The sequence below is a fragment of the Balaenoptera ricei genome, chromosome X (assembly GCF_028023285.1).
Source record: "Balaenoptera ricei isolate mBalRic1 chromosome X, mBalRic1.hap2, whole genome shotgun sequence".
NCBI lineage: Eukaryota > Metazoa > Chordata > Mammalia > Artiodactyla > Balaenopteridae > Balaenoptera > Balaenoptera ricei.
In genome coordinates this window covers 123418262-123439574 of record NC_082660.1, presented here as the reverse complement: position 1 = coordinate 123439574, position 21313 = coordinate 123418262, and the positions used below count along the sequence as shown (strand labels likewise).

Genomic DNA, 21313 nt, shown 5'->3' with positions numbered 1-21313 from the left:
GCTATACATGGAGCTCCTAGTGAAGTTGATGAGATAGTCAATCATTCCAAGTCCCATATTGTGACCAATTTTATCTTTAATTGAGCTTCACCACTCTGTTTTCAATCTGGGCATGTGAGATAAAGTCAGAGCACAAAGGAGGTTCAGATATACTTAGAAATCAGTTTAGGTTCCAGATTAGAAAATATAGGAAATAAACATTACACATTAAAAACTATTTAATACCATCTGGGGAATATATTTTAGTGGGCTGTCAAAAAACATGCTAATGCTACAGATCTCAGCATATCAGAGCAACAGGGCACCCCATGAAAGTAAAGGTTGCTTTAGGGTAAAAGTAAGTGTTTTATAGAAGAACTAGTTGGCAGTGTTGTTAGGGTCCTGGTGGATTATTACAGGGGAGTTAGGACTGTTTAGGATTAATCTCCAATTTTCTGAAGTCATCAGAGTGGAGGGTGGAAATGATGCTTTGTAGTGGACTGTTCCTTGGTGCTTTTCAGAGGAATAAATTCAGTTTGGCAGTTCTGGTGTTGGGGTAAGGGAGTCATGGCATGGAGAATCCCAAAGCTGCATCGACGCTGGAATGCTTTCTTTAAAAAAGCAACAGAATATTCTTTCCACTAATAATACAGTGACCATAATTCATATTTGTATGGTCGTTTACAGTTTTCAAAGTGATTTCACACTGAATAGTCATAGTCTTAGTCAGGCTTTATTCCCTCCAACTGGCGGAGGAGGAGACCGAGGCTCAGAGCTGGTAAGAGATTTGTCCAGCGTTCGTTGTCTAGACTGGCAGTGCTCAAACGTTTTAATGAATTTACATTTTTGAAACCAAAAAAATCTAGTGAGAAGAGTGGCATTTAAAATATTTTTGCAGCCTAAAAAATAAAAAAATAAGGGACTTCCCTGGTGGTCCAGTGGTTAGGACTCTGTGCTTCCACTGCACGGGGCATGGGTTCGACCCCTGGTCAGTGCAGCCAATAAAAATAGTGATAACAAATGAAATATTTTTGCAAATCTCTTTAACATCTGGCTTCAGAAAAGACAGCTGGATTCTCATATCTGCGTTTGCATTCAATCTGTTGTGCTATCACACATTCGCTGGCCTCTTGAAAGCTCCCCTGTAGACTTGTGAGAGGATGAGAGTGAAAAAGGCAAATAATATATTTAGCTTTGACCCTTACAGACCCTTGGAACTCCCAACGGTCAGCCTCCCAAACTTTGAGAATTGCTGATTTAGACAAATAAATAAAAAGAACTTCATTTCCTGAAGTAACATTATCTGAGGACGGGAGGGGTCGCTGTTCAGATGTGAGCAGTAAGTCAAGGGAAGCCAGTTGGGATTTCAATGTTTGCTGTAAATGATGCTCTATGAAGGGATTGTCAAGAACCGAGAAAGCCTTCAGTAAGCATTTTTCCAGCTATGGTGTCAGAAAATAAAGCCAATATGCAAAATTGATTAATGCTTTCATCGTAGGGGATGGGAATGTAGAAAAACCTACTAGCTCTCCTCTCTTCTCCCAAGAATTCCCTGAGTTGTGCTACTAAGGAAAACATACAAGGGACAATATAGTGCATTCCATATCCCCTCAATTAAATAACCCCCAACCTAAAAAGCAAAACAGGTTGGAATGAGCTGATCTTTTAGCCTCGCTTTATCAAGTCAAAAACAAGAAATAATGGGTGCTGCTTCCCTTGTAGAGGCCCGTGTCGGAGATGGCTGTCCTATTTTAATGAAGCTACTCTGTTAAATGGCAAGTAGCTCTTTCCTGCCTGCTCCTCGGCCCATTTGATAAAAATACTGCTCAAAAGACGTTCAGCCCGAGTGATGCGGATAATGTTTTCAGGTTAATTCCTTTGGACGTGCAAAGAATCAACACCAGATAATTATTTCTTTCCTTTTATTTTAAAAAAGTTTTAATTATGGTACTCTTACTCTTTAAAATCATATATTCAATGTGTAAGATACTGTGCTGGAAAAATTCTCATCTCAGAATACGTTTGGACTTGAAGATTACTATTTCTTTGTCTACCTTGTAACCAAATGCAATCAGTGTGCCTTGAATTATTTAGCTTATTAATGAATCAAGTTAAAATTATAGCTGCAAAAAGATTAAGGCCAAGTAAAGCACAACATTATGGTTTAATATGCTTTTATTGGACTAAGCTTTTGTGCCCATTATTTTTACCTGTGCAAAACGATAACAAAGCACAGGAATCCTTTTGGGGGCGTTAGTAAATCTTTGTTCAGAGCCATTGCCTTTTTTATGTGCCAAGATAATTATTTTTAATGAGAGTAGTTTACAAATAACAGTATTTAAAAATTATTTTCATGCTTGTTTTTTTTCTGGATTTATGTTTATTATTCATGTAACTTAAATCAGTTGTGCTCTGTTATTTTCTGTGTAGTTCATGCTGTAATTCTCTTTTTGCAAATAAAAGTGAATTCTTCAGGTTAAATAAACACGTCCTGCTTTTTTTTTTTGCCATCACAAACTGCTCTATGTTTGTTTGTTCTTGCAAAGCTGCTGCAGCTAACCACATTTACCATTGCAGTAAAGAATGAAGTCTGTACGTCACAGAACAGGCAGTTATGCAAGTAGTTTTGCATTCAAATTTGTAATGTCATTTTTCAAAACAACCTTACAGTCTCCAGGCAAATATAAAGCCCTAGCAGATTGCAGGAAGAGAGGCTCAGAAGACCTCCTGATTAGAAATGGGGATGTCATTCAGCTTCTCCATGAGGGTGCTGAGGGTCAATGGTAGGTGAATTCTCCATAACTATGTTGACCTCTGCCTGGGGCACACGGATATCTAATCAAATGTTCTGCTTTACTTGTATCTTTGTTATACGGTCTCAAGAAGCAGAAATAACACATTTCTTATCAGTGTTTCATTTTCATTGCTTCAGCCATGCCTATATAGCTCACTGAAAGGAATGTTAACCTTTGGTGAGTGAAAAATGCTTTGAAAGAATGAAATGCTATGAGTCTGCATGCTCTTTTGTGGTTTACCTTTGGCTCAGATGTTTCAGCTGATACATCAGGCTTTGTAATGGCTACAGATCACATTACATTAGGTCCTTTAAGTCATTCATTAGTTCATCACATGTTTAATGAACGCCCACTATGTGCCAGGGACCATGTTCGCTACTTTACAACATAGCCACACTTTGCTTTATCAGTTCGAATACTGACTTTTTAGTCTTATCATTCTATCCTCATGCATTTGACTTTATACAGCACTGATTGCAAAGATGCTTCTGCCAGATATGCTGTTTAATTATAGAGAACCCAAAGCAAGAAGGAAATATTATTTGGAAGAGGACTGAATGAAACTTACATAAAGCTTTTGGAAATTTTATATGAAATAATTCTGCCTTCATTGTGTCAATAACTTTAACTGAATTGCTACATTGACTGTGTACTCTGACCCTAAAGGGGGAAATGCAGGTGAAATTAATGATGGATCATTAACATAATAACCATTTTTGCTAGTGAGCTAAGTCTTTTGTAGATTACTCAAAGGACTCAAGCACAGTGTCATGAAGGTCTTTGAATACGTGCAATAGTTTGTGAAAATCTAAGCTTTAATGCAATGTATATGTTATTACCTTATATTACCATTATTGGCTACTAATTAGTTTATTATTTAGGTTGGTGAAAAATCTAAACAGAAGAAAAGAAGATCTGATTCCAGGGCACAGTTTGCAGGGGTTGTTTGTTTGTTTGTTTTTTAAATGTATTTATTTATTTTTGGCTGCGTTGGGTCTTTGTTGGTGCGTGCAGGCTTTCTCTGGTTGCGGCGAGTGGGGGCTACTCTGTTGCGGTGCGTGGGCTTCTCATTGCGGTGGCTTTTCTTGTTGTGGAGCACGGGCTCTAGGTGCCTGGGCTTCAGGAGTTGTGGCTCACGGGCTCTGGAGCGCAGGCTCGGTAGTTGTGGCACACGGGCTTAGTTGCTCCGCGGCATGTGGGATCTTCCCAGACTGGGGATCGAACCCATGTCCCTTTCATTGGCAGGTGGATTCTTAACCACTGCGCCACCAGGAAAGCCCCAGTTTGCGGGTTTTAATCGGTGACTATAGGTTTCGGAATGCCAAAGTTACAGGTATAATATGAACTTGACTGTATGCTATTTGTTTAAAGGCTAAAAATTTTAAAGCTCCACCAAATATGTAATTGGCATAGGGTAAGAACCTCTCTGCACTTAGAAATAGAGCTGCAAGCATATTATGTTAGCTAGGATTTAATTTTTTCCCTTAATAGTTTTAAATTAATGAATAGAGATGTTTTAAACATGTTAAACTTTTCTCTACAAGGTTGATAGGTTTGAAAGAAAGTTTCATGTACAGTGCTGTCTTATAAGAGATCCTTCAGAACTAAATACTGATGATATGATTTTAAGGAACCAGCCTTACTGTCCAAGGGTGCTTCACCAGCGTGTTTTTACTCAGTTCTAAGAGCATGCTATTTCCTTATGGTAGGTTTCTGCTACACGTTTGTGCGTGCGCGTGCGCACGCACACACACACACACACACACACACACACATACCCTGTGTCTGTGCCCAAGACTTAATGTGTGAAGATATTACGAAGAAATGAGAATGTTCCTTTCTATCAACCCAAGCATTAGTACATGAAATTTCTGTATACAAACCAGTATTCTTATAAATTTTTCACCTGATACTGAGCTATCTATAAAAAGGCAGCACAAAAACAACAACAACAGATTTGTTTGTGAACAAGATTATTATTATTATATGTACATATTTCCTTTGAATTCCTAGTTTTGGACTTGTATTTGAATTCTAGGTGTTGTTACCTTGTGTTTAAATGAATCTACTAGGCCAGGAGAAACATACTTGGTTCTAAATTTCATTTATGACATGAAACAAAATCTAAGGGTGATAGGGCTCAATATAAATATTGGGTCACATGGGAATCCCCAAAATAGAGTCACTTTTTGTTTGTGTTTTTGTTTGTTTGTTTGTTTCTCTAAATCTGGGCCACCTTTCAAAGGTTTTTTTTTTGTGATAATTATTGAATTACTGAATTATTTAGACAGTTAGTAATCAGAAGAGTCTGATAGGCCAACAACCTGAACCAGTTGGCATTTATTCAAAATCGACACCCAACAACTGCAGAATACACCATTATTTTTAAGTATACATGGAACATTCACCAAGATAGATCATACGTTGGATCACAAAAGAAATAATAAATTTCAGAAGACAGGAATCATATAAAGTCTCAAAAGATATTATATTAGAAATAGATTATCCCTAAATATTTGGATATTAAATAATACACATCTAAACAACACATGGGACAAAGAGGAAATCACAAGAGTAATTATAATTATTTAAAATTGGATGAGGGGCTTCCCTCTTGGCGCAGTGGTTGAGAATCTGCCTGCCAATGCAGGGGACACGGGTTCGAGCCCTGGTCTGGGAAGATCCCACATGCCACGGAGCAACTAAGCCCGTGAGCCACAATTACTGAGCCTGCGCGTCTGGAGCCTGTGCTCCGCAACGGGAGAGGCCGCGACAGTGAGAGGCCCGCGCACCGCGATGAAGAGTGGCCCCCGCTCACCGCAACTGGAGAAAGCCCACGCACAGAAACGAAGACCCAACACAGCCAAAAATAAATAAATAAATAAATTTATTTAAAAAAAAAATAAAATTGGATGAAAATGAAATGTGACATATCAAAATTTGGGGATGCAGCTCAAGAGGGAAGGAAATATAGGGAATTGTATAGCTTTAAATTAAGTACTTGTATTACATGCTTCAAAAGTCAGTATAATTTGCCATATTAACATAATGAAGGGGAAAATTATGTAATCATTTCAGTAGATACAGAAAAGCACTTGACAAAACTCCATACTCATTCATGATAACAACTCTCACCACACTAGGAATAAAGGGAATAATGTGTGCTTGTGAAAAATCACAGTTAACCTCATTCTTAATGATGAAATATTGGAAGCTTTTGCCCCTAAGGTTGGGAATAAGCCAAGGATATTCATTCTCACCATTTCTATTTAACATTATATTGGAAGTCCTAGCCAGTGCCATAACTCAAGATAAAGAGATAAGGAACCAAAATATTAGAAAAGAGACAATGCTATCATGCTTAGCAGATCATGTGTATGTATGAAACCATTGGGAATCTATACACAAAAAGACCCTATTAGAAGTAATAAGTGAATTTTATAAGGCCATGGTATATAAAATAATTATATAAAAATAAATTGTAATTCTATATCCTAGCAACAAAGAATTGGAAAAAAAAGAAATAAAAAATACCATTTACATTAGTAATATAAAATATAAAATAAATAGGAATAAATCTAACAACAGATGTCTAAGGCTTCTATACTGCCAACCACAAATAATTGCTGGGGTATATTTAAGATGACCTACTAAAAGGAGAGATATACCATATTCGAGGATTGGAAATCTCATTGTTAAGAAATCCATTGTCCCCAAATTGACAGTTAATGAAGTCAAAATCTCAGCAAGGCCTTTTGGAAGAAAAAATAAAGACAGGTATATTCTAAAATGTATATGGAAGGCAAAAAAACCTAGAACAGAGGAATCTCAGAAATCTCGAGGATTTACATACCTGATTTCAAAACCTACTAAAAGGCTACAGTAATGAATACAGTGTGGTATTGGTTTAAGTATAGAAAAATAGAGTTCAAAAATAGACCTACAGGGACTTCCCTGGTGGCGCAGTGGTTAAGAATCCGCCTGCCAATGCAGGGGACACGGGTTCGATCCCTGGTCCGGGAAGATCCCATGTGCCGCGGAGCAACTAAGCCTGTGCGCCACAGCTACTGAGCCTGCGCTCTAGAGCCTGTGAGCCACAACTACTGAGCCTGCACGCCACAACTACTGAAGCCCACGCACCTAGAGCCTGTGCTCCACAACAAGAGAAGCCCCCCGCAATGAGAAGCCCACGCACCATAACAAAGTGTAGCCCCCGCTCGCGGCAACTAGAGAAAGCCAGTGCACAGCAATGAAGACCCAACACAGCCAAAGATAGATAAATAAAATAAATTTTTAAAAGAATTAAAAAAAAAATAGACCCACATATATATAACTGATTAATGTTTAATCAAGGTGTCAAGTCAACTGAATGGGGAAAGGAAGGTTGTTTTAGCAAATTGTGCAGGAGCAACTGGGTATCCACATTAAAAAAAAAATGAACCTCTATCCCTACACCTCACTCCATACACAAAAATTAATTTCAGTTGCATCATAGACCTAAACATAAAAGCTAGAATCATAAAGCTTCTAAAAGCACAGGACAATATCTTCATGCCTTTGAGCAGTTAACCATTTCTTTCTTGTTAATTATACAGGGCAGAAAAAGTACTAACCATAAAAGAAGAGTATTAGACAAACACAAAGAAAGACTGCACATGCTTAATTGAGCACTTTACACTTTAAAAATGTATATGTGTTCGAATAAGGTGAAATCTAAGATAGTGACATTTTGAACACTTTCAAAAGCCAGATAGTTGTAATGAATCATATATTCCCCTCAAATTAACCGATGCCATCTTACACATTAAAGAGTTAAGTTTGAAAATAAATACGGCCAGCTTTCTGCCAACTGCTTTATGCTTATTTAAGTGGTTAATGAGAGAGAGACAAAGAAACACATGAGTCACTTAAAATACGTGCTCGAAGAGCTGTGTAAATTAAATATATAAATCATTTTTTAATGAAGCATATTTTATAAACCAATAAAGCCATGAAATAAGAGTGCAGTGTATATACTAGAAAATAATGGCCTTTCCTGTACTCAGGTCTCCAAAATTCAAAATTGAAAACACCAAGTGTATTCATCTAACTTCCATATAATATTAGCATTTGTATTCAACATTAGGAACACGCAGTAGATTTTCCATAACTTTTATCATCATCATTTTAAATATAGAGCCAGATGTCCTCGTAGTTAATTCAGGACAAAGTTAATTACATTCAATTTTAGCTAACAGTAATGCAGGACATGTAAAATTACATATATGATTAGTTTTAATTTGAAATGATTCCATTACTGTAACTAATCACAGTAGATTTAGGGCATATTACCACCTTTTAAAAAGCGCATGGCAAAACAACTTAAATCTGCTTTGGGCTTGTGCTTATTTTTCAGGCAGTGAAGGGCTTACTATATATTTGTTAACATACATACACTTTGTTTGGAAAAAATAACATTATTCTTTTCATTTTTATTTTCTACCATCAGTACACTTTTTCAATATCCTTTTCTTTTTTGCAGTGTCATCAGGAGAGTTAAGTGTAATGGATTGATAAACCATCAGCATTTAAAGCATGTATTACTCTCTTGGTATGACATGCTACTAGATAAGGTGACATGGTCATAGTTCCCTGTTCTCTAGAAAGTTCTGACTTCGGAAGTTTTAAAAATATACATTACTTTCAAATAACATGGATTTATGACAGATCGAATTGACAAATTAGTACTTGGTAGATTTTGGTTGAATGCTATATCAAGTGGTCTTGATTGAGATCTGTTCCTCATATTACATTGCATAGAGCAAAATAGTATAATGTGGCCTACAAAAATATATTGTACTGTGTGTCAATTAATGGATTAGGAAATGGAAGTTGATCGTATATGCAACTGTCAACAGCACTTAGGTTTCAAAATATGTATTAGAGTATCTTATTTGAAATCTGGCAAATGGAATGTAAAGGTCTCTCCATTAATTATGTGCTTAACATGTTTCATCTATATGCACACAGCATAATTCATACAATATTCGGGAAATCTGGTTTTAGGAGATGTGAATTCTGTTTATTTTGCTTCTAGTGAAGTTATGCCGTTCATGAAATAGATGCCTTTAATAAATCACTATGTAACGGAATAACGATTTTCAAATTAAAATAAACAACCAAAAGACATCACCTTTGAATTTACGATGGACCTTTTGAATCCTCACATTTAGTGTTAGAAGTCATAGCACAGACATTTTTGGCCTTAAAAGTCACGAGTATTAACATCATTCTTCATTATTTTGTAGATGCTGCTCTGAGTAACACAAGGAAACTAAGTTCCCCTTGAATTAAAGGAGAATGAATAGACTTTAAAAAATAAGATTTCCTTTGGAGGTATGAACTAGATTACAGTTCTTAAAAGTGTTACAGATAAACAGCACAAGAGTCAGGATGATCCTATGCTACCCATGACATTCACAGAACTTCCTCAGGACTGAGGTGGACTTCGTCATTCACAGTTTGTCTCATTCTTGCAAGAAGCCATCTTCACACCTTCCATCCCCCCAGGTGAAAAGTGCAGTGTTATTTTGTTTCCAAGTAGGGTTTTTCATGGCATGCATTCAGATTCCATCTAAACAAAACAGAAAAAAATCCAAAGAGAGAAAAGAGATAATCAGAGGTTTTAACCAAAGGGATACGTTCTGAAGGACCTCTTTTGCACTTGGACTGGTATTTAGGGTAGTCAGAGCTGTCTTAATGGTTCTAAAAAGACCCAAAGCTAAAAATCCTGCAGTTAGGATGTGTTGAAGTTTACACTTTATGCGTTGAAATTTAGATACATTACAGCTTTAAGTTAAATATTCATATTTACACAAGAGGTGTTCCTATAACAAAGCTCTGCTTTCCAGTGTCTTTACTTGCTTTTGAGTTTTCTAGAAAAATCTATCCTAGTGCAGGTTTTCTTAAGTTATATTGTGTTTCTTCCTGTGGTTTTTCTTTGATAATATATGTATAGATGTGCTTCTTTTAAATATGTAAACAGCGAGATCACTTGTTTTAAAGCACAGGCCCAGTTGTTGCATGCAGCGTTGAACTTAGGCTTGGCGTATTTTATATTATGGGCCACTGAAGACAATGGTTTGAAATTGCTGCCTTTTGAATCATGGATCGTGAGTTTTACTATCAAATTGGCATATTAGGTGCATGGTTTTTGATGATTGGTTTTACAAAAAACAACACAATAACTATATAATACATAAATTATCTTTTAAGTAGGTTTGTGTATAATGTCAAATCATAGTTTATTTCAGTGGTATCATTAGATGTAACCATTTATATGACAAACCAATTGTATTTTATTCAAAGTTACCTGTAAATTATAAATCTTCTAATGTCAAATTGCTGGAATTTGTGATGGTTGATTTATAACTGACTCATGAAAATGTCCATATGTTTGATATTTCAATTAATGCTTCTGCCACAATAACAACAACAACAAAATGATATTAAAATACATTTCTTTTGTGTGCTGACCCTGTGGTTAGAAGACAGAATTAGGAGATAAAATATTTGAATAATGATGCCCCTCTGCACAAGGCATTTTATTTTCATGGTATTAAACTAGGGATTTTAATCATTTAAGAAAGTACTGAGTTCTATATATTCAAACATACAGTGTAGTCTTTTAATGTTTTAATCACTGTACAATGAATGCTATATTTGTACATGTATTTGTATATGTAACTGCACTGTATTAATATTTTTGGGTTTATAAATGTGTGTTACTATGAAACATAGCAGCAATTTCCCTTTAAGTCTTCAAATTTTAATTACGTTATAAATGTACTTAAAAAGTAAATGTACTTGCATTAATTCCACATTAAAAATATCCAACCTTAAACTCACTCATATATTTTTTTCGGTTTAGTATAGTATCATTGAAAACTCCTTTCCTTTTTTTCTTTATTGAAGTATAGTTGATTTACAATGCTGTGTTAATTACTGCTGTACAACAAAGTGATTCAGTTATACATATATATATATTCTTTTTTATATATAATATATATTCTTTTCCATTATGGTTTATCACAGGATACTGAATATAGTTCTCTGTGCTATACAGTAGGACCTTGTTGTTTATCCATCCTATGTATAATAGCTTGCATCTGCTAACCCCAACCTCCCAATCCATCCCTCTCCCACCCCCTCACCCTTGGCAACCACAAGTCTGTTCTCTATGTCCTTGATTCTGTTTCTGTTTCTGTTTCATAGATAGGTTCATTTGTGTCCTATTTTAGATTCCACATATAAGTGATATCATATGATATGTCTTGCTCTTTCTGACTTACTTCACTTAGTATAATAATCTCTGGGTCCATTCATGTTGCTGCAAATGGCATTATTTCATTCTTTTTTATGGTTGAGTAGTATTCCATTATATATATGTACCACATCTTCTTTATCCATTCATCTGTCCATGGACATTTAGGTTGTTTCCATGTCTTGGCTGTTGTGAATAGTGCCACTATGAACATAGGGGTGCATGTATCTTTTTGGATATATGCCCAGGAGTGGGATTGCTGGATCATATGGTAATTCTATTTTTAGTTTTCTGAGGAACCTCCACACTGTTTTCCATAGTGGCTGCACCAATTTATATTCCCACCAACAGTGTAGGAGGGTTCCTTTTTCTCCACACCTTCTCCAGCATTTGTTATTTGTAGACTTTTTAATGATGGCCATTCTGACTGGTGTGAGGTGGTACTTCATTGTAGTTTTGATTTGCATTTGTCTAATAATTAGCAATGTTGACCATCTTTTCATGTGCCTATTGGCCATCTGTACTTCTTCTTTGGGAAAATGTCTATTTAGGTCTTCTGCCCATTTTTGAATGGGTTTGTTTTTTTTTTGATTGTTGTTGAGTTGTATGAGCTGTTTGTATATGTTGGAAATTAGGCCCTTGTCTGTTGCATCATTTGCAAATATGTTCTCCCAGTCTGTAGGTTGTCTTTTCGTTTTGTTTATGGTTTCCTTTGCTGTGCAAAAGCTTGTAAGTTTGATTAGGTCCCATTTGTTTATTTTTGTTTTTATTTCTATTGCCTTGGGAGACTGACCTAAGAAAACATTGGTACGATTTGTGTCAAAGAATGGAAAACTCCTGTCCTTTCATTTATTAGTGATACAATAAAGACACAGTAAGTATTTTGAGTTAAATGCTTACCTTCAGATTTGTCATAAAGTTGTAATAAAGAAAGAGAATGAGCTCAATGATAGACAAAATACAACAGAACAAAGAAAACCCAGAAACAGAGTCTTACATATATTTAATTTGCTGTATTGATGGATGTAGCATTGCATGTGGGAAAATAAGGGACTGTTTAATAAATGATGCTAGGAAATGTAGAAAGAAATGTTTACTTTCAGCCTTGCTTCTCTGAGAGACACAGAGACACAGAGATCTGACCAGAACTAGGATAAAATGTTTTGCTTAAAAAATTTCTTTACCCAAATTTGTAGGATAGCAGTTTCAGGGGTTAGATAGCCATGTTTATGAGTGGATATTTCCACACACTGAAAAAATCTGCTTCCATGTGATGGAGCCCAAGGAAAGCTGGAAAGCATCTAGATACCCACAGTTGTTTTCTGAACCGTTGCTTGCTTTTGCAAAGGGCTCTTAGTTGGGTTTGCCAGACTTAATCTCTCCCACAGCCCATTAGGGAGCTAGAAGTATGCCTTAATATAGAGGGGGAATCAAAACCTATCAAACTGGTTTGGTTGAATCTTCCATTTCTCAAAAACTCAGATTGTTTCGGATGTCTTAATGAACATCCCATGACAGGATCAACTATTCCTTTTTTGCCTTTAATTTTATTTTGAGCTTTTTTGAGGAAGCACCATTGGTGAACTACTTAATCAAGCATTTAATCCATCTTCAAGAACTCCTTGAGGACTTCCCTGCTGGTCCAGTGATTAAGACTCCACACTTCCACTGCAGGGGACATAGGCTCGATCCCTGGTTGGGGAAGTTCCGTGTGCTGCGCGGTGGCCAAAACATAAAAAAAAGAACTTGAAAATTAAAATGTGTATTCAAGTCTTTATTCCTGTGTTGGCTGAGGAGTAAGTATTATTGTTGACATTTCCAAAATTACACATGAATCTCACAATACGGAGTATGTAGCTGTTTTAAAAGCCTCCCCAACTTCTAGGCTACAGTATTCTCTTAAGAAGAGAGAAAGTTTCAGAGTATATATTTGAAAGTGTAAGGGAGTATGAGAAATGCTCCACCTGAAGAGAAATTAGGTCAGTGATTTTGTCTGAGGTTTAGTCAGAAATCAATCCAGTTTCACTTAACAGACTTTCTCTGAGAAAAATGCTTATTATTAGTAGGTATTAGAACACAGGAACGTGCTTCCCTTAGGAGCAGTAGACTCCAGAGTGCTCAGTGAATCAAGTCTCAAGCAATTAATTGTCAAAACAAGTCATTTTTATTACATTTCAGTACACTTCCCCACGTTGATTTGGAATGATCAGTTTGCAGTTGGTCTTATGGGGCCTGCCCAAGGACAGCAAACAAACAAACAAACCAGTGTCACAGACAAAACGTAAACCCTTTATATTGTTCAAAAGGAAATTAATAGAAGTGACAATAGTCTTTTAAAAAAAAGTAATTCCTTTTTAGTTCAAAATGTATTTTCTATATTAAAGCTCATGACGCACTCAAGTCTAAAGTTTTCCCTTGTACTTGGTGAGGGACTACCTAATATTTGTTGATCACCTCATTTTCACATATATGAATTCGTACTTTAAATTCTGAAGAGATAATTTCAGCAAATGTACACCAAATAGGAATAATGTGCATTGAGAACAGCTAATGAAGCTGGACTTTGTGAAGATGAATTCCTTAAGGTAAAAGAAACTTTCCTTAAGCCCAAACCCAAATAAAATGTAAACTGTTTCAAAGATACGTTTCATCTAAGTATTTCTGAGATAGACTCACTAACTCAGTTACTCCCAAAATAACCAAACAAATAAAACCAGGCTGGAGTGAAAGTCAGAAAGATCTGAAGTATGAAGAGAACTCGATGTGCTGAGAATTATCTAAGTCAATTTTTTTTTAATCTCAGTTTGCTAGTGAATGTGCTCTTTTACATGGCAAGCTATGAGAACAAATAAAATGTTAGTAACTAAGTGAACTGCAACTTTTCAACCATGACAAAAATGACTTAAAAGGGAAAAATCCTAGTGGATGTTTTGGAATCTAATGTTAGAAGCTAAAGTGGTCTGTTTACTGACCTTGGAGAAGACACGGAGCTATACCTATACATTTAGAACTAGTTTCAAAATACCTGAATTCAATGCAAAACAGCCATTTTACATGAGTATTAGTAGCTTTAAAATCTGCCTGTATTTCTAAAAATACCAAGTGTTAGAAAAAAATGTGAAGCAAGAACTCTTATACGGTGCTACTGGTGCATAAATTGGTACAACCCTTTGATGAACAATTTGCTAATACCAAATAAAGTTGAAGTGAATACTGTATGGCTTAGCAATTCCACTCCTAAGTGTCTACCCCAGAGAAACACTCACACATGTGCTCAAGGAGACATATGTGCCAGAATGTTTATAACAGCATTGTTTGGAAGAGTAAAAAATTTGAAGACAATACTAATGACCATGAACAGAAGAATAGATAACTAGATGATGAAATACCATACAATAAAATACTATTTAGAAGTTAAAATGAATGATCTAGGGCTTCACCTATCAACGTCAATGAATCTTGCAAGATAGATGCAAGATGATAGCATCTGTATAGTTTTAAAATGTGCAAAACTCTATACTTTTAATGGATAATTTAGAGTAAAATATGCATATGCTGGATAATGATGAACACCAAATTAAGGATGGTAGCTACCTACCTCTGAAGATGGGGTGGGGGGGAGGGGAGAGACAGAGACAGAGGGAGTTTATGATATTGAATATTATCCTCTCTATATTTTTATATGTCTGAAACATTTCATGCTGTAAAGAATTCTGCTTACTTTAATTCAGTACTGGAAAAGTGGATTATAACGTCTTGTCCCCTGATGACAAGTATAGTGAAAATCTACACCAAACTTACCTTCCATACATCCTTGTGGGATTTTTTTTTTAAAATCTTACATGCTAGCTGAAAATAACAGTCAAGGACTCTTTTCTGCAGTCTTCATAAATATCTTAAATTACTATGAACTAACATACCAGCAGAAAACTACCATAGAATAATCCTTCATTGACTTCACAATGTGTGATTGTAAATGTGTTGTATAGGAGAAGTATTTGCACTTAAGAAATGTCATGGGACTTCCCTGGCAGTCCAGTGGTTAAGACTCTGTGCTTCCACTGCAAGGGGCACAGGTTTGATCCCTGGTTGGGGAACTAATATCTGGTATGCTGCGTGACGCAGCCAAAAAAAAAAAGAAAAGTTAAAAAAAAAATTGTTTTATTTTTCAACAAAATAACTACCTGTTGCCACCTGAGAACAACTTTAAAGGTCTGATTTTTAAATATTTCTAGCTCATGAATATTCTGCTTCCTTAAACAACTTTTATATTTTAATTCACAGTGTATTTAGTGCTCACTCAGCAATAACTGAGTAGCAGGACTGTAAAAATGATGAATTTTTTAAATCAAATAATTAGATTGTGTCAATTGGTATGTTGATAAATGTTGAACAACTGGCTCTCTTAAAAAAACGTATTTGTAGTACTTGTCCATATCTGTTGTGTAAATACCCCTATCATGGTGGATTTCAAGCTACTGACATGAAGTCACTGAACTGGACGTTGGAAAGAGATGTGCAAAATTCACATTTGTGAGTTGGTATAAGCCAGTTACAGCACATGGCTGATTTTATCTTATGAAACAGACACAGTGCTAGGCCCACAGTAAGTGTTCAGTAAAATTCCTTATTCCTTATGCACTAAGATTTCCGAATTATAACCCAACATTAGGTAATGTGTAGCTATGCTTTTAGCTGTATCAATTACCCAAATTTACATTTTCTAAAGTAAAAAAGCAGGGGCTTCCCTGGTGGCGCAGTGGTTGAGAATCTGCCTGCCAATGCAGGGGACACGGGTTCGAGCCCTGGTCTGGGAAGATCCCACATGCCGCGGAGCAACTGGGCCCGTGAGCCACAACTACTGAGCCTGCGCGTCTGGAGCCTGTGCTCCGCAACAAGAGAGGCCGCAATAGTGAGAGGCCTGCGCACCGCGATGAAGAGTAGCCCCCGCTTGCCGCAACTAGAGAAAGCCCTTGCACAGAAACGAAGACCCAACACAGCCAAAAATAAAAAATAAATAAATTTAAAGTAAAAAAGCAGAGATTGTGATCTCAAGCACAATCATCTAAAACAGAACATATGGAAGAGAGTGTGGACAATGAAAAATATGGGAGGCATATTGAGAGAAATTAAATCCCTGTGGTGAAGAACAACAGTTTGATTCAGATATAAAACTTTGAAATCCAAATGAAAGCCAAGAGCTGACTATAAAACCAAGGTACAACAATAAAATACCTACCTAAATAAGGATACAAAGCACAGATAAGAGAGGTAAATACGGCTTCTGGAGAACACAAACACAAAAGCAAAAAATGTTAACAGGAGAGGAAAAGGCTAAAACAATGGTCTCATGGGCGATTCTTTTTTACATTTCCTAGAAATTAGTAATAACTCCTCTCATAATCCTTGGAAGGACATGGATGTAGGCATTCTCTCTGTATTTGTCTTTCTTCCTTTCTGTGGCATATTCCCTATGTGTTCAGGTTGAATATCTCATTCCTACCCTAGATAACTGTGTTTTGCTCTGAGGTAGTCAGTAATAGCTTATTTTTCTTCCATTTCATTCACCCATTGGTTTATTCAACAAGCATGCACTGAGTTTCTCAGAGACCTGTTGTATTCTTAATTTGGCTACTTACTTTCTCAGAGCTGAGTTTTAATATCATGAAAATGCATGTTTATTTTTGTAATATATTCCAAGAGGAAAATAGATTTTTATATATAGATCTTCACTAAAGCATGTCATGTGTAAATCGTGAGACCCCTTAACTTTATGACGCCAGCACCTAAGCTGCTACACGGTTATTGATCTGGAGAAGCTATCTACTGCAGCATTTCTTTTTTTTTTTTTCAACTTTTAAAAAAATAGATTAATTAATTGATTTATTTATTTTTGGCTGCGTTGGGTCTTCCTTGCTGCGCGCGGGCTTTCTCTAGCAGCGGCGAGCGGGGGCTGCTCTTCGTTGCGGTGCGCAGGCTTCTCATTGCGGTGGCTTCTCTTGTTGTGGAGCACGGGCTCTAGGTGCGCGGGCTTCAGTAGTTGCAGCACGCAGGCTCAGTAGTTGTGGCACGCGGGCCCTAGAGCGCATGGGCTTCAGTAGTTGTGGCTCGTGGGCTCTAGAGCGCAGGCTCAGTAGTTGTGGCGCACGGGCTTAGTTGCTCCGTGGCATGTGGGATCTTCCCGGACTAGGGCTCGAATCCGTGTCCCCTGCATTGGCAGGTGGATTCTTAACCACTGCGCCACCAGGGAAGCCCTGCATGCTGTCACTCTTATACTTCTAGAAATGCTGCAGTAGGGCTTCCCTGGTGGTGCAGTGGTTAAGAATCCACCTGTCAATGCAGGGGACATGGGTTCGAAATATAGAAAATATTCCTATTTCCATCCTTCTCCAATCAAGAGGTAACTCTTGGGGGTAGGGTGGGGGTGGGGTTCGGGGGGCAAAAAAGAGGTCAGTCTCCTTCCAAGGTGAAATGATCTGGCCAGGAGTTCAAAATAGTACTCTCATTCTGTGAGGGGGTCTTGGCTCTCTTCCAGAAGCCGTTGCCTTTTTATCTATAAGAAAGTGTCTGCTTGCTGTTCTTCCCTTCGGATACATTTATCCATATAAGAGGTTGAGATTAACTCTGGAAATCTCAAGGCAAGCTATAACCCCACGGACACGGTGGAAGAGGTCTGCCTTGAAAGTACTCTTGGAGAAAATGAGTGATCTGTGTCCCTGGATTGGTTGGAAAGGGCAGGGGTCCCATAGTCTTTTGCCTGCTGTGACTCCATAGTTTCCAGAACATGATTTTTGTGGCTTTAACCATGAGATTTTTTTCCCCCAAGTTTTAATTTTGTATTAATCCACTGATCCTAGCATTTTTTTTTTTAAACCCTGAGGTTTCTAAATGGCATCAGCCTCAGGTTCAAAAAGAGCCCTGATTCCTGAGTGCTTTGCTCAGACAGGCCTGTCAACTGCTGAAGTCTGTTTTCCCGTCACCCAGGGCTGGGCGGCATTGTTCGCATCCCAGATTCGGTGGGCCTTTGAAGTGTTCCTTCAACTCTCAAACAACAGCTTCTGGGGTAGGCTGCCGTCTCGGCGTGCTGCCTATGTTTTACCCTGCGCAGTTGCAATGAATCGAGTTGAAATGTTGCCGGGATGACTGTGTGCCAGATGACACTGATGAACTTGCTCTAGAAGTCAAATGTCACATCTGGAAGGCCCGGTGCTCACAGCTGGGCTAAAAGCCAGACACCAGCACCGCAGGTTCATTCCACATGTGCTGCTCTGAGTCCAGGACTGTGGTTCCAGTTTGCTATTCGACTGCCACTCTGCCTTCCCCGCCACCTGTTGGTCTTCTTGATTTGGTCACCTGTTTGTCAATTAGAGCATCACTAGTGAGAATTTCAGGCAGTTTTCACTCCCAGGTTTGCTGAAAGGATCGCCACCAATGCAGAATGCCCCAGCGGCCCTAAAAATATAGACAGGGCTCTAATTGAAGGCACTGTACTTTCACAGTGTGGAGTGGGACACCTGAGTTCTAGTCCTGGCTCTTGACATTGTGTTACTTTGGGCTTGGCATTATCTTGGCCTCAATTTCCTCATCTGTTAAATGGGTAGAGGAGTTTGGATGGTGTCTAAGGGCCTTTGCAGCTCTGACATTCTTAGATTGGACTGTAAGCCTTCAGAAGTGGTTTAGAAATTATAATTAAGCAATTTTGCGAACTGGTCTGTCATGGTACAGGAAAGTTGGGGAGAAAACCTTTCTTTCTCCCTTGGCAGAGAAAATTGGACACTTTGTTCCTGTCAGCATTTAGCAACTAATATTCAAAAGAACCCAAAACAGTCATACTTAAACAGCAAGTTGAAATGACCGCACTACATTAACACACTTTTCTTCACTCAGCAAGAGTTCTGTTTTAATCTGTCACTCCCAATATTGTTGCAGCAGCATATTTCAGCCAATTTAGGTTAAGTAGCTACAGGGATTTTTGAAAGCATTAATGATTCTTATATGGCGACTGCAAATGCTCTAGGTAGAATCTAGCGAGGGCCTGGATCCAAAGCCGCTGACTCTTAGGTGGGCTTAAAGGCCCCATATGTTTAGTGGTGGCAACATGCCACACGTGGGTCCTAATGAATCCAGTCATTTTTGAGCTTATGGGGGAAAAGGCTGTGGATTTGAGGCTGATGGGCCCAGGAGCTCCTCCCTCTGCCACAGGGAAGACCAATCACAGGAGGTATAAGGCCATGCCCCCATTGCTGCCTTTGTAAGGGGTGGTCTCCATGGCAACAAGGCCAGAGTGGCTCCCTTTTATCAATTGCAGAGCGCTGGGCCTACAGACCTTTCCTCATTCAAATTTGAAGTAATGTGTTTCCTTACATGAATCAGTACCCTCCTTACCCTAAGGTGGACCATTACAGTGTCTCCTCTCTCTCCTTTATCCAACAATAGCCGAACTGATTTCTTTTGTTTGTTCATGAAACCTCAATCCCAGGCATTATTTTTATTTAAGTATGTCCTCTTCTCCTGATGCTCAATACAAGACTAATTCCTATTGTGGGATAAACATGGGTTCAGATTCAGCTAACATTTACTGAGCAACTACTGTGTAGTAGTGTGGTAGGCACTGACAAGGCAGTTCACATTCATTATTTTAGTTAACTCACAAAATATATAAATGTGAACTTAAATTGTAATGAACACTCTTGGTGTTTGGCATACAGTAATCACTCCTTGAATATTTGTTGAATAAAGGAATGGAAGAACATGAACCCACCGACTATCACAGGGTCAACAAGGGCCTTTGGAGAGCATCCTGCCAAACTCCCTCATTGCACAATGGAGAAATCAAAGCACAAAATGTGGAGTGACTTATCCAAGGCCATATTCACAGCTGTTTAGACTCAATCTTCCCATGTGGATCCAGACCACTGTCCTCACCAGGATACACACACGCTGCCTCCCATGAAAGCTGGGTGACAGCAGACCGTCAAATCTCTGCTGTGTCATATGGCACTTGGACACATTCTTCTGAGTGTCCTGCCGAATGTAGGGTTTGAGAGCTCTCTCTGGGAATGATTCAACAAGAAACACTTTTTGAGAAATTGAAAACTACATTTATTGATACTTATGTTTGAAAGACTAAAGGAAAAAGGGATTAACTAGAGTAACTTGAAAGAAATCAGCAAGTGTGAGGCCTGGCGGAGGGTGAGATGAGGGCAGGAGCAGCAGCAGCTTGGTGGGGTCAAAGGGGTCCAAAACATGATGTTGTCAGTAGTTCCACATGTAATCACACGCAGGGTAAATGATTCACATCACCCAAATTCGTGCAAAGCCAAGGTATGAATCAGAACACCAGTTTAATTCACAAAGGGAAATAGTCTAACAGATCGAAGTATTGATGTGATTGATGTGTTGGTTGGTCAGTAACCCTCTAGAAAATACAATATAGAAGGCCTAATTATAATCAAAAAGTGGCTTGGGGAGCATGAACCAGAAAAAGGGAGTTGGTTGGCTCATTGGAATGAGTGCATCCCTCTTCACTGTGGTGATACACCAGTTGAGGAGGCATGATGCCTATCTTCTCTGGTCTGGGCAACTTCTTCCTTAGCCCTAGACAACACTGGAGACACACCAACAAGTTCTTTCTTGAAGACTCTATTAGCTCTAGTTGCAAACTGACTGTTCTGACAGGGGACAAAACACCTGGGTTGATGTCAGCTTTCTTGGTTACGATGACATGCCAGTTTGCCTTCATGGAAGCATGTCTAGTCAAACCTCCATAACAACACAATTAAAGCTCTTAGGAAACTATTCTGATGGGTCATTCCTTCCATTATGTATGTATTTTAATAATGTGACTGTCTGAGAGGAACTTTTCCTCCAAGTTCAGGCACCTTACTTCATCCCTATGTGATGAAAAGCAAGTCCAAGACCAAACTGAGAGCAAGTCTGGGTTTGATAGGTATATATAATTGTGCACAGCAGTAAAACAGTATCATGCTCCCCTTCCCTCCTTTAATGCCTATGTAAGGAAAAGGGGAGAGAGGGAGAGAGAAAGAGCAAAACTGATTTGGGGATTAGGAGTTGGCAAGGACAAAGGATGCAGGAATAAGGGTACCGAAAAAAAAGTAGTGTTTCCCATGAGTTTTAACCTGTCAGCTGCTCCTGTGTTCTTCCTGCATGAGTGTGGTGCTGGCCTTGTGATGGACTAGACCAAATATCCTGGATACGGATCTAATAAATTTTAACG

The 21313-nt window shown here is 38.1% G+C and overlaps 1 protein-coding gene across 6 annotated transcripts in view; it reads left to right on the top strand.

Annotated features, from left to right (window-relative positions):
* MCF2 (MCF.2 cell line derived transforming sequence) overlaps window positions 1-1872 on the top strand; it is a 63815-nt gene extending 61943 nt beyond the window's left edge. For all 6 annotated transcript variants that reach the window (XM_059909967.1, XM_059909966.1, XM_059909972.1 and 3 more), the window contains one exon: window positions 1702-1872. In XM_059909967.1, coding sequence (XP_059765950.1) covers window positions 1702-1734 — 33 coding nt within the window. In that variant the 3' untranslated portion in view covers window positions 1735-1872. The remainder of the gene's footprint in view (window positions 1-1701) is intronic.
* The last annotated feature ends 19441 nt before the right edge of the window (window positions 1873-21313 follow it).